This window comes from Crassostrea angulata, chromosome 8 (assembly GCF_025612915.1).
Source record: "Crassostrea angulata isolate pt1a10 chromosome 8, ASM2561291v2, whole genome shotgun sequence".
Lineage (NCBI taxonomy): Eukaryota > Metazoa > Mollusca > Bivalvia > Ostreida > Ostreidae > Magallana > Magallana angulata.
The window spans coordinates 2,254,327-2,269,047 of NC_069118.1; the positions used below are offsets into that span (position 1 = coordinate 2,254,327).

The window sequence follows — 14,721 nt, forward strand, 5'->3', positions numbered from 1 at the left end:
TCTATGATTTTACCCAAAGTAAGGGAGGGCCATTGTGTAAATATTTGTAGGCCAATTGTGATCACCATTCATTTTAGAGAGGAAAATTATTATTGTTTAATATTTTAATATTCAACCCCCAGACCCTAAAAATGACTAGGTAACGGACCTCTCACCACGTTACACTCGGTACTTACTGCACTAAGAAATGGTTCTGTTTTCTTGCTATTTGAGTAACAAGGACTGTAAAATCATTTTGAAAATTACTATATTTAGACACAGGTGCTTTAGGACAGGATCGACCCCCCCCCCCTAGATTTTATACCCCCAGGACTATATTTATTTTTTTATTAAATTATCCTTTTATGACATATTTCTAATCTAATTTATACATTAATTGCCCAAAATTACCTAAAACAAAATATTTTTAAAAAATCAGCCCCTCTACATTTTTAGGTACAGAGGGTCTGATTTTTTAAAAATGTTTGTTTTATGTAATTTTGGGCAATGGGTGAATAAGTTAGATTAGAAATATGTCATAAAAGGATAATTTAATAAAAAAGAAAAATAAAGTCCCGGGGGTCTATATATTGGGTGGGGAGGGGGGTGGGGGTGAAAGGGGGGGTCGATCCTGTCCTCAAGCACCTGTGTATTTAGAGTGTTTTAGGATTTCACAGCAACGGGTCTTGCTTCTGAAATAAACCGGGGCCATACAACTTAGACGAAAAGCTCACTTTTGATCTCAGTCTCACTTTTCCACTACATGTTTCTTTTGTAAAAGTGAGACTTAGATCAAAAGTAAGCTCGTCTAAGTTTTATGGCCCCGAGGCCAGTATCCACTTTTAATAGTTGATTCCACTATTTTCCAACCATAAGGATTCTCACAGTAGCCTATGCACCTTTTTGCACTGTTTTTTCACTTTGTCATTTAACGTTAAATGAGCAGCCACCCAAAATAGGACTAGTTTTGATAACTTGTTATACTCTGCAAGTTTATTTGATACTCCTGGGTTCGGTTTGTGTTTCATCATTTTTCAAAACAAATGCTTTTAAATGGTTGAAATAACAGTCAAAACTATTCAAATGACGACACAAGATAAAACGGAAAATATTTTATTGCATCAAAAATAAGACCTACTCAATCTGTAAACAACGGTATCACAGTTTTATCATGAAGGGAGGCATCTTCATTCAAATATCAAAGATCAAATCAAAGCAAACAGACAAAAATTCAAAATCATCAATCTTTGTCCACAGAGACTGTCAGGTTACAGCATAAACTGACAATTTACAGCATGAACTCACAATTTACAGCATGGAATGACAATTCAGAGCATGGATTAACAGATTACAGCATAATTTATTTGTTTACATTGACAGCAAACACAGCTAAAATAAAATACATTGTATACCATAAGTTCCTATCTTGGATTGAAAATTCACTGCCGAGATGGATACATTTATCTGATTGAGCTTAAAGAAAGATTTGGATTTTATTGTTTGCAATACAGACAGCATTGTCATGCAGCCTAAAATGTGAATATAGAAGAACAATTGACAGCCAATACGGATACCATATTAAAGCCTGCAGACTCATTGTACAGGGATTGTGTCACAGTTCATAGTTAGCAGCAGACTTCAACAAGTGAACATTGAGGAAGAAAAGCCTCCTCCATCACTCACACACCTTTCATTCAGTATGTTGGACATCTACTCCAATATGAAAACTTTCAAGCATATAGTTAGAGTCAATATGGTATATAACATGATACTACACAGAATAGACAGGGTAAGCATGGTTTACATGCTGTATAATCCATTCGGTTTGTTGATTATCAAATTAAAGAATAAATTACAAAGTGATTATAAAATAAATATAAATGATAATTGAATTGTAAATACAAATAAATATAACAAAAAGATAACAAATATCGTAATCCCTGTACAATGATTTATAACTGCAGACTCTTTGGTGGACATCCTTATCAATCAGTCTTTGGTATATACTGGTGATACTTTTTGCTTATCAGGATAATTATCCATCATACCAAATTTGACACTGGTATCAAGTGTGAATTTTCATTCAAGCTGATAAAAAGATAGGAATTTGTTTAATTCCCCCTTGGTAAGCCTGCCTCTATAATTTACTGTATTGGTACTGGTTTGTTTCAGTGATAAACAGTGTTATATCATAGACAAGGACAACAACACTCTACATGGGGGGAGGATGGTTGGACGGAAAGGGAGAAATCTCTCAAACTTCTATCACAGAATGGCTAAAGAAAAGACATTGATCATTTCCTTTGTAAATATGAACAATATTTGATGTAAACATAAAATTAAGATGTAAAAGAGAGTGTAAATGTACAATATAAATAAATACCCATATTCTCTATCTCTTTAAAGATTCAAGTAAATACAAAGGTATGTATATTATACCCAGTTTCGTAAGCACATATTTATAAATGCAATACTTGGTTCTGTTTGATGTTTAGCAACATAAACTCATCATAAATTATAAGCAATCCTCTTTGTGATATACACTGGCTGCATCTAGATAAACTCTGGACCATCAACCAATCAGTCTGTTCATTGTGTAATAATTCTACAAGACATTACAGTGCACCAAAGGCGGAATCAAAGAATTTTCTTCTGTGGATACAAACAATATTACTCCCTCATCAGCTGGCTATGTGAACATTATAAGTACAACAATTGTCTTGGTGTGTATACCATATAAAGTTAAGAGCAGATCGAGATGAAAAAAGTTGACATATTGATGAATGAAGCACTTCAACAGTAATACTGATTGTATGAAGGCATTATGGTATAATGTTGGTGTTTTCATTGAAAGATACAGGTACCTACAACTCCAAACTACGAAGTTAACAATAAATACAGACCATTCTAATCTCTGGACATAGGTGCAGATTCACATCAATTTCTTTTATCTATCACAGGGAGCATTTCATGACTTTTTACTGTGTATATACATATTATAACGAAGTTTTTCCCAATGGAAACAGACAGAGCACCCCAAAATTAATTCAAATGTGAAATGTACCTTAAGTTAAACATCTTAAACATGACAATACCTTGGTACGTGTATCATTATTGATTAACTAATTAAAACTAAAACCAATACATGTATCCCCAATGTCACTTTTTTCGAGATATAGTATAGCTCCTCTATCATTTTTTCTAAAAACAACTTTTAAGTGCTGGTATCATAAAAAGGGGGAAGGGAGGTTTTTTCTTAATAAATAATTTGAATTTATAAACAAGAAGTGAACAATATGAAGTTGGGGTTGTTGGAAATGCACGATCACATGATAAGAATCAGAAAACTATAATGCCACTGTTACAGATATCATGACATCACATCTTGTAGACGGTGTGTTGATCCCTGGGGATGACGTTCTCTCCTACTCCACCCACTGACCGGGGCCAATCACTGTGGACCTTTCCTGATGTTCTGTTTGGCCTGTCCTAGCGCGATCTGTTTGGCGTTGGATCCAAAGTTGAGCGTACTGACCGTCTCTGAGAAGTTGTTCACATCTGGGCTAACATTGACAAACAGGCAGGCCTGAAACAGAAAGGTCAGAAAGTCAAGCTCTGTAACTAGAAAAGCTGTTTATATGGTGTCATATACATTTAGCAATGTACTTGATTTTGGTGAAAGTGGTTCTCTAGGGGGAAAAAAAACACTTAAAAAGAACAGACAGCAAAAAGTAACACCTTTATTTTAAGGAGGCTAGATGGTCAACATCTACCTTAAATTTTTAAATCTGATCTTTTAAGCTATAAACTATAAACTAACTTTCATATAGTGAAGAAAAATTCAATACAATTTAACTTTAAAATAAGAACATTTTCCTTTAAGATGCCCACAACGAAGGAGCTCTTTTAACAGTATCACGCTCAGTAATCTGCATTGAAAAACATTTCAATTACCGGTATTGCCACATTGAGAACTTTACAAGATACAATATCTTGTGAGTTTAAACCAATTTCATTATTAAAATGTAATTACTTATAATGTCAAACTGTTAGAAAATTTGGTATATGAAGATTCTGTGTTAATAGTAACCAGAGATATCTTTTGAGAGAATATATGACCAGCTTACCTTGGCATCCCCACCCAGGGAGGGCTGTAGAATCTGGGTCAGTTTGGAGTTCCTGTAAGGTACATGTAACTGGCTGGTCCTCAGGGCAGTAAACACCTGGATAACCAATTGTACATACATTTATATGTTTATAAATTAACCATATCAGACATTCAATAATGCAAAACAATAAAAATGTTTCTAGAGCACATGTCATAGAAGTTAAGTACCGGTATATATAAGAATAGTTCATTGAAAGCAGTTATACCCTAATGATTTTACATTGCTTATGCTCTAGCTGTTGCTGGCATTAACACATCATGTAGATGTTTCGGGAGCAGACTACATGACCTTCTAACCCTGTGACCCCTAAGGTTGACCTACCTGTCCAAGGGCAGACAGTGACTTGTTGATGGCCGCAGCCTCCACCAATCTCTGGCCCTCCGCCTCGGTCTTTGAGATTCGTTCCGACCCCGCCAAATCACACAGAATCAGCGTACCCTTGGTTATTGCATTTGTGACCTTGTCTTGACCTTCAACACTCAACATCAGCAGCAGATGTGAGCGGGAACTGCACCAAACAAAAAATGGAGATTTGTAAAAACAGTTCGGACAAAAATTAATTAGCTGTGACGTTGCGGTCAAACAATTTCGAAGTTGGACTGGTAGACTGGTCAACACCGAAATTGTCAGACCGGTGAAATAACATTCAATTTACTGCACTTTTTAATAGTAAGAATTATAGAGAAGATTAAACAATAAACAATGCATTTACTGACAGGATTTTTTAAAGTGTTTCGATTAAAATGTTTATGTATATTAATAAATTCCAAAATTTAGAAGCAATCTTTTTTATTTTCACACTAACTGACCTGGTAGAGTTCATTTTAGTGGATGCCACGGTGCGGTTCTTGTCTCCCTGAGCCATTGTTTTCTTGATGTCGTCCAGATTACGGATCACGACCTCCTTTAGATTGGGGATGGACACCTTGTTCCCGGCCGTCCTCAGCTCCAGAGCCTTAGCGTCCGTCGTCAACAGGTCCTGTATGGTCTCATTGTAAATCTCTATCAGTGACACCTGGGAGGAAAATTAACTTAACATGATAAGGAAGAAGATGGATAGGTCTTGTGTGGTTCCAAAGCTGATTTTCTTTAATTTTGTCATTACTGATATACATAATTATGTAATTACGACGAGAAACCTTGATGTTTTTAGCTCTGGTATGACTGTGACCTGGGATACTGATTGTCAAAGAAGAACTACCTTCTAAGCCTCTTTTAAATAAATGCCATGTCGATAAGAATAAGACATTGATTGAAAATAAGACATTGACTTTGGTCAAAAGACTAAAGGTCCATGTCATAACACATCATCTGGTCATGTAAACCTTTTGTTAAGAATGAGTTTCTTATACACATGTTTCTTTTATAAAAAAGTGACTGGCTGGACACACATGAGCAACAGACAGATGGACAGTCATTATGACTTCAAATAACTGCCATCCTCTTTGACTTCAAGGGTAATATTAAATGTTGTGAGGTGTCTACTGTACTAACCTTCAGTGTGTAAGTCACGGTTTCTGCCCTTTCTTTACAGACATCAAACAGCTCCTTCATAGCCCTAGAAAATAAAACAGTAAATTTACCTTCACATGCTTATTACGGTAACAGTAACAGAGGGAGTCAGCGGTTTGAATGATCTGGCTTCTCTGAGACTTTGACAGCAGCTGCCTGACCTGATGTTGATTCCTGGGTTGTTGTCAGGTCCCATCATGGTGAATGTTTTTCCTGAGCCGGTCTGTCCGTACGCCATCAGACAGACGTTGTATCCATCCACGCAGGAAGTGATGATCCCCTTAGTGTCACCGAAGATCTACAAGTTAACCATCACAGTTAGAGCACGCAGCAAATAGTAGGTAATTTGTATATAAGAATATATCAAAAAGTTATTTTACCATGAAGTATTTAATTTTCATTTATTTTTAAGACCTGTATACAATGCTTCCTGAATATATAGCTATGTTACATTTTCAACATAAAGGGACCACAGAATTTACAGTCTCATGTAAAAGCTTTTCCTTCCTTCCATATAGTGGGGTTTGGACATCTAGCTAGCACAGAGATTGTGTTCCTTGTTAGATGGCATTGAAATGGACGTAAGTCACTTGCTTCAGGGTATGACTGAATAATCTCCCTAATTTCATGACTTTCTTTGGTTACATGGTACGACTGCCATAAGTATATTTACCTGTTCTTGTGTTGAGTTAGGATCGTAGACTTTGTCAAAAGAAAACATTTTCTTCTGCTGGTTGTTGTCAGTGGCAACAATGTCGCTGTCTGTGGGGAACTTGAGACAACAGCCGGCCCTGTCATCACGCCGGGCACGACAGAACACGCGGATGTTTCCTCGCAGCTCTTGTAACTGTCAATATTAGACATTAACGTAAGAAAATAAACAGCAGAATTTAAAGTACACAAATTTCATTGATAAATTATTTTTTATTGTAGCTGTTTTTAACAAGAGTGAAATATTTGCTCAGATTTATATACCAAGAATAGGATTGTCATTCAATTTATTGCTTAGTCTACTGTTCACTTTTTGACCTTTGACTAACTGAACCTTTGACCTACTGACCTGGTTATAGAGGAGCTTCCGCTGCATGGCCTCCTTCCTGTAGAGAGCCCGGATTTCCTCCATCTCCTCCTGACTGCCGCTGCTGCTTGACTTGACGTTCTTCATACCGTCAATGGCCTAAAGACATATTTCTCATCACTGCATTTATGTATTACTGTGTGGTCAGAATTGAGGGTTATTTAAGAGTTTAATCAAAAATAGTACACCCTGCTAGATTACTGGTGCAAAGTTTAATGAGACAAGATTAGGCTTTCATTACCTTAGAAATCTGGCCCCTGAGAACATCAAAGTAGCGCTGGACGTCCATCTTGAGATGAACTTGTGACTTGCGGAGCTCCTTTGCCGTGTTGTTGAGTAACAATATATCCTCTGGATCCACGGTTTCTTCCTTTACTACCTGAGTTACCACCTACAGAAGTTAACACTGTGTATGTTATCCAATGGCATGTACAATATTCCAGTACTAAGTTCTAGTGTAAAATACATGACATTGTGTAACCTATAATAACATCAATATAATGCAAAAAGCTATCAATGAACCTGATATGGTAAATGAATTTGTGTCAGGTTGTGCATGTTTTTGTAAGCTGTTATAAATGCCCAACAAATTCAGTCTAAAAGTTTTAGATAAAAGATGATCCACTTGAGAAGTTTTGGGTCAGTATTTAATTATACAAGTCATGTGTCAGTAATTATTTACTTGTATTTAGGGTCAGTAGTTATTTACCTGAGGAGTTTTGGGTCTGTAGTTATTTACCTGAGGAGTTTTGGGTCAGTAGTTATTTACCTGAGAAGTTTTGGGTCAGTTATCACTTACCTGAGGAGTTTTGGGTCTGTAGTTATTTACCTGAGGAGTTATTGGTCAGCAGTTATTTACCTGAGGAGTTTTGGGTCAGTTTTTAATGATACAAGTCATGTGTCAGTAATTATTTACTTGTATTTAGGGTCAGTAGTCAGTAGTTATTTACCTGAGGAGTTATGGGTCAGCAGTTATTTACCTGAGGAGTTTTGGGTCATTAGTTATTTTAAATTACCTGAGGAGTTTTGGGTCAGTAATCACTTACCTGAGGAGTTTTGGGTCATTAGTTATTTTAAATTACCTGAGGAGTTTTGGGTCAGTAATCACTTACCTGAGGAGTTTTGGGTCAGTTATCACTTACCTGAAGAGTTTTGGGTCAGTTATCACTTACCTGAAGAGTTTTGGGTCAGTTATCACTTACCTGAGGAGTTTTTGGACGCTGCATGGCTGTCTTTGGTCTGCTCTGCTGGAGGGACATCAGCTGAGCCTCGTGTTGCTTGTTCTCCACTTCTAGCTCCATAATCTTCTCTTCTTGTTCGTTGACCTTAAGAAGATTTTTATTACTTGTAAAACTCTACCTGTCCCACTGCTTTATTCTGTCTAAGTAGACCATACTGTTGTCAACTGTTTAATCCATTTATTGCAGCCATATTATTGTAAACTACTCTTAACTCTGACCAATGAGGCCCCACTGTTATCATCCCAATGAGGCCCGACTGTTATCATCCACTCACCAGTTTCTCAGCCTCCACTCGGGCCGTTCTCTCGTGTTTCAGGGATTCTTCCTACAAGCAACAAATATCACATAAATTACGGTTAAAGTGCCATTATTGTGTGATGGAAAATTCTACAGACAATGTATGGCATTGCCTTAGAGAATTTTTCTTTTGTTTTCAAATATAAGAAACAATGCATACCCTGAATTGATTTTCATATATGATAAACATATAAATGTAATACCAATGAGTCTTTATTTTAATCAATGATGAAATTAGAACAACATCAAAACCATATTTCCTCAATGTCCCTTTGACCTTGACCTTTGACTATCAATGACATTGACCACTCACCACTTCCTTTAACTGCATCCTGAGTTTTTCAATAGTGTCATCCTTCTCTTCAACTGCTTTGGCTTCCTTGTGAGTTTTGGGGGCTTTTAACCAGGCTAGAATATTAAACATTAATTCAATGTTAATCCTCAAAATTGAAAATGAAAATTCGGTATTAATAAATAGTGAACTGCCTTAATTGTTGCAATTTTGATACTGATATGACCTTGACTTTGGTCAAATGGCCAAAAATCAGTCATGACACAAACATACAAGGAAGCTTAGAAGAGCCAACAATGTTAAATTCTTCTTGTAATGAAAACCATAAATCCGGTTTGGGGTTTGTTCCGCATGTCACAAATTTTGCGAAAATGGGAAAAATGTGCAGCATTTTTAATTTGCATCAGTCATTTTTTGTGATTTAAAAAGTTTCTTCTAGGAAATAATACACTATTTTATTTCTGCGTAGCCAATAATCTGTGTTAAAAGAAAAAATGACTAGATATATTGGTTCTACTGCACATTAATCAGCTCAACTTACGATCCCCCTCCAGATACAGGTACGTGGACATGCATTCGTCTGGGTCGTAGTTACACTGCCGTAGGAGGGCCAGGATGTCCTGCCTGTCCCCCCAGGTGGGCAGGGCTTCCTCCACCTGGTCCACCAGCTTACCCACCATCTCATGATGGAGCTCCCACCCAATGGGCAGCCTCATCCACTGACCCTGGGTGTGGTCGTAGAAACAGTGGATGTTGTGCTTCCGCTGAAAAGACAGGAGAATATAAACATGTAACTCAGTGAATTCAACTTCAAAATCAATGTATAATGTATCAATCCTTCTAAGCAACCACTTTTTAATATACAATATTTTTTCAATACATGTTTCAATATTACTTCAACCTTGAAGGTCTCAATTTCTATATTTTTCATTGTAATAAAGTAAGATTTACCTGGAATATATAGGTGGGGATCCGGCCTCTCTTTGGGTGGTTGAGGACGCCCTCTCTGTCATCCTGACCACTCGAGGACTGTGCCTGGGGCCGGCCCCCGGACGCCCCCGCCCCAGACGATGATTGTTGCTGCTGTTGCTGTTGCTGGCGTCGTCTGTTCTCCTGTCAACAATAAAGGTTAATAATGCGAAGCTTACTGTTGCTTGAACATTAAACATTGAGCAACAATTTGATGGATTAAATGTTGAATGTATTCACAAAATCAAATGTTCATCAACGTTAGAAAAATAACATAAATTCATATTTGAAGAGTCAATGACTTCTTGTGTCTGGGACACTGCATGTTTAACAAAATCCACAAAAACGGATGCAAATAAATATCAATCAAAGTACTGAAGTACTGACGGGAGTTGATTTTATCGATTGTTATTTATTTTTAAATCAACGATATGTTATTTTGCATGGCAAGTAAATTCCTATAAGTATTTGAATTACGCACATTTTTATAATATGAATGCTACAGGAATTTCGTGAAAATCCAATATCAATCATGTTGTGTAATATTCAAAGAATTATTCCATCAAACTACGTATTAGTAATCGAAATACTTATGAGAAATTGTATGGATCCAAACAAAATTGAACTCTACTCTCGTTCAACCAGACTCTCAACTGTATCCGTTAATCTCCGACAAGCAAGAGAGACTCTATGCTTGTCGGAGATTCACGGAGACAGCCGAGCGTCTGGTTGAACGAGACTATATTGAACTTTGGCGTAGGAATACAAAAAATGTATGACTTCAAAAAATATCTAAATTGTTTGTACCAGTTAAATTCTGACTATTTACAAGGTATCTATATATGAGTTTCCTTGAAGAACAATGCTTAAGAACTCATTACATCGAATTTATTGATTAGAACTAAATGTTGTCAGCGGTGTTGATTTGTGCTTAGGTCCAAACACTGTTTCACTTTCGGTTTGCCTGAGTAACTGCATAGGAGAGTTGATTAAAATCAACTCCCAATAAAAATACAGTATCACATCAAATTTAAAGATTTTAGACAATGAGATCTTAAGTCCTACGGATCTAATACAGAGGTGGAAGTGAGTTAAATGTATCTTTGAATCTTTTTCAACACGCTAAAACTCTTCTTTTTCAAATTCAAAACATGATCATTTGATTTAAGCCATTGAGATCTTACGTTTTCCTGGTCTTTGACCACCGAGTTGGTGATAAGTAATCCCTCGTTGTACCATCTCTTGGGGAACGGTTGCCATTCCTGTCAATCAGTGAAAATACAAAAAACTGTACTTGTTCCAAGAAAAGAATCCTTATGGTAACCAGAATAGAATGAAAATGTAAGTAAACTAAGACATTAATTATTTTTTAATGATCTCTACTCCATGATTCATAAATAAAACATGTCCAAGGAGACTAGATGCAATTAGCAACATAAATGTTCATATTCTAAATTCTATATATTAGAGAGGTTGAGATTTAAAACGTGTACGGGTACACGTACGTGTGTTAAAACTACACGTACACGTTTTTTGTAATTTATCAGTTGAGATTTCTTAACTTGTAGGATATAAACGTTTACGTAAATCGACGCAGTTTTGTGACTTTAATTTATTAGTTAATTCCAAATAAATGGTTTATTTCTTATCACTTTTCATGCAAATGAAGTTTAAAATATATATAATGTACCACGAGAATACATTCACTCATCAATAAGATTTTATTTGTTGTATAAAGCTACACGTTTGTACTTACGTGTAGACGACACTCTACAAGTTTAGAGAACGTGTAGAAACTATGTCGTCACAAAAACTGATGACGTAATACGCGAAGAATTTAGGTGATTCCCCTAGTACACGTACACGTACCCGTACACGTTTGAAATCTCAACCTCCCTAATGTGTCAATATGTGTAATATAAAATTTTCCTACTCATGAAACAGTAGAAGTCTGATCGCCCCAAGCTACAAGTTATTTACCCAGAACAGATCTGGGCTCATTAAAACACAGAAATAGTAGACAAACTTAAAGTATATAACATTACCGGTAGTTAATAATTGATTGACATTTTTTAAATTTTGTGATTCCTCACCTTTGACCCACATTTGCATATATCTGATGAGATTCCTCACCTTTGACCCCCAGTCGTCCAGGTAAAACCTCATTCCATCTAAGTACATACACTGGAACTCTTTGCCACTCTTATGATAGAACGTCTCAAATATGATGTCCTCACGACCCTAGAGTGTAAAGAAAAAAAATCTTTTATTTACCAAACATGACACACAGAATAAAAATATCCCTACCTTGTCATACCTGTAATGACTCAATGTGCATATAAGTTCTTATAAAAGCAATTCAGTTTATAAATTTATACAATGTATGAGTTAATGATATCAAATTCTTTATAGCTTCTATTTCTTTGACCTTTTAAAATATATGTATTGTAAAATTGTACATAAATTTTTCTGATATCAAATAGACACTTTTTTCTATCCTTTTTAGGGTCTTCCGTTTCCAACGGAAGACACTATTGTTTTTGTTAGGTTTCTTTATCTCTATTTTTCACTATTATTATTCTTTTTTTTCTTAACATTTTTCTTAAAACTCAAATATCTCAAATATGCTACAATGGATTTTTATGAAAATTTCACGAATAATGCAAAATATCAAGGTCTTTTATCATGTACATTTTTGTTGATGACGTCACTTCCGGTCGGCCGTTATATTCATTTTTCTTTTTGTAAAAAGTGATCTTGTCCTCCCTTTTTCGCAAAAACGATTAAAGATAGAAAATTGAAAGTTTCAGGAATGATAGATTTTTGAATTTCTAGGGCCAATCAGGTAAAACTACGATTGTCCGTCACTTCCGGTCCGCTCAAACAGCATTTTTGGAAAATTGTGTTTTAAATTTTTTTTTAATCAAATAATCTAAAAAAAATTTCCCATCAGAATATGTTTTAAACTTATCAAATTTTAATATGAGCAGGTCGTCCGTCACTTCCTGTCGTCACTTTTTGTTGACATGTTTGTACTGAATACAAAACTAAAAACCGTTTTAAAATCGGACAACGCATTGCAGAGATATTGAAGTTTAAAAATGACGTTTTCCGGAAATCTGCATTTCGCAGTGTAGGTTGAAAAATTTGTTTAAAAGGAAGTTAATATGATAGTTAATCGTACCAAATGTCAACAGTTTAATTGAACCCTATCAATTCAAAATCAAACGAAAGACCCACTTGTTGCCTGCAACAAGGTGCTTTCAGGTAATTCAGGCATTCTTGAGAAATTAAGCGTCAAAGTTCTGAAGCGAGAGTCTGAGTAGCTCAGTCGATAGAGTCGTGGACATGGCCCAGGTGACCCGGGTTCAAGCCCCGATTGCCGCAAATTTTTTTTTTTACTATTTTACGCTTAGATCTACGATTTTATCTTTGAAGTGATAAGTTTAATCTAATCTATTCAAAAATCAGACAGAAGACCCACTCGTTGCTCGCAACGAGATCGTGTCTAGTTTCATTTCTTTTTTAAGAAAGGGTGGGGGGGGGAGGCAAAAAATTAATTAAATTTTGTGAATAGAAAGTACTAAATTTTGCTCTGGTAAAAATCATTGTATATACACCATTGTCATTAAAAACTTTCATAAACAAAGATTGATTTAACATATGATAAACCTTTTAAAGTAAAAGCATTCATTGTATAATAATAGTACATTGTTTCATATTTTTATTTTTTTCATAAAGACATGCTGCATTATTCAACTATTAAACAAAGTAAAGAATATCAAAAGAATAACACATAAACAATTTAATTACAGTCAAATATAAACCAGATATTAAAAATGTTGTTCCCCCCTACCATCCTGGTAAATGTGGTAATAATGAGTGCAATCTTTAAGTTCAACACATCAAATCATTCCTGTGTTAATGTTATAACTCCACAATTCAAGCTTCAGCTTGATCTTTGTCCACTACTTACTGACCATTAATATCACAAACAAAGTACTAAAGGCCAGTAAAGGGGGTCCTAGTTTCCCTAACAGTCCTATACAATAGATCAAACTAATACAAACCACTTAGAGCATTATAATACATGAATCTATAAAGTGTCTTGCACGTTGGTTTACATGTAAACAAGTCTCTCTCCCCATATCTCTCTCTCTCTCTCTCACTCTCACTCTCTCTCTTTGTTGGTTTCTATGTTCTAGATTGTCTGTCTGTCTATCTACTGTAAATGTGGTTATTTACACTAGTGGTTAATTACACGTTTTCTGGAGTCAAACAATATGCCTGGGTATTAAATACGTGGATGCATGATTTACCACAAGCAAGTTTTACTTTATTTACCATCCACACTTGGGTATTTTACCTGGTATTAAACTAATGTTTTAGAATTATTTCCCCCACGCGTAAATGACGACTTTTACAGTAAGTGCCTGTCTGTCTCCCTGTCTGACATGTGTCTCTCTTTCTGTCTATCTTTCTGTATGTGTGTTGCCACAATTCAATATCATGGTTTATTTGTTATTTTAAAAAAACTTTACATTAAAACACCAACAAGTTCTTTAAATACAAGAAAGGTAAAAATCAATATTAGCCCCATCTCCTCTCAGACTGACTTTACTCTGACCCCAACGCTGCAGCTAGCCAGCTGGAAAGCCATTTCCTGAACTGCTGGTCTCAAACCACCTTTGCTTGGTGACAATATGGATTTCTAATTTACAATTTTCAAAAGACCCCTGCAAGGCTACAAGAATATTACTCCTTGTAGGCCAATGACTTGATCAATACACCAGGTAAATCAAGGCACAGCGATCACTGATCCTCACATCTTACAATACCCAGGTATTGATATAAGTTATATCTATACCAAGATGTAAATATTTGGTTCAAACCATGGAAAAGCCTCAACTAGGGATTAATAAGACAATAAGTTCTCCTAGAACATGCCAATGTTTATGAAGTTAGCTGTCATATCTTTTGCTGTGGCACACACTGCTTGCAGTTCATACATGTATGACTCAACTAAAATATTCTGAATAAAGGAATTAGATTTTGAAGAAATCTATAATCATCCATATCAGATTTTGATTAAACACATGTGCAAGGGTGGAATAAAAATGCTTTTTTTCAACAGTGATTTTAATATGATAATACATTGTACTTAATTTTGGTTAATGATGTTAT

The 14,721-nt window shown here is 35.6% G+C and overlaps 1 protein-coding gene across 2 annotated transcripts in view; it reads right to left on the reverse strand.

Moving 5' to 3' along the window:
• Window positions 1-1,071: 1,071 nt before the first annotated feature.
• Window positions 1,072-14,721, reverse strand: part of LOC128159160 (kinesin-like protein klp-3) — a 28,170-nt gene continuing 14,520 nt past the window's right edge. For both annotated transcript variants that reach the window (XM_052822213.1, XM_052822212.1), the window contains 16 exons: window positions 11,671-11,778; window positions 10,722-10,799; window positions 9,520-9,681; window positions 9,110-9,332; window positions 8,590-8,684; window positions 8,254-8,304; window positions 7,941-8,063; window positions 6,980-7,129; window positions 6,721-6,837; window positions 6,334-6,507; window positions 5,822-5,958; window positions 5,643-5,706; window positions 4,958-5,163; window positions 4,470-4,656; window positions 4,107-4,202; window positions 1,072-3,565 (listed from right to left, as the gene is read on the reverse strand). In XM_052822213.1, the coding sequence (XP_052678173.1) occupies window positions 3,431-3,565; window positions 4,107-4,202; window positions 4,470-4,656; window positions 4,958-5,163; window positions 5,643-5,706; window positions 5,822-5,958; window positions 6,334-6,507; window positions 6,721-6,837; window positions 6,980-7,129; window positions 7,941-8,063; window positions 8,254-8,304; window positions 8,590-8,684; window positions 9,110-9,332; window positions 9,520-9,681; window positions 10,722-10,799; window positions 11,671-11,778 (2,106 nt within the window). In that variant the 3' untranslated portion in view covers window positions 1,072-3,430. The remainder of the gene's footprint in view (window positions 3,566-4,106; window positions 4,203-4,469; window positions 4,657-4,957; window positions 5,164-5,642; window positions 5,707-5,821; window positions 5,959-6,333; window positions 6,508-6,720; window positions 6,838-6,979; window positions 7,130-7,940; window positions 8,064-8,253; window positions 8,305-8,589; window positions 8,685-9,109; window positions 9,333-9,519; window positions 9,682-10,721; window positions 10,800-11,670; window positions 11,779-14,721) is intronic.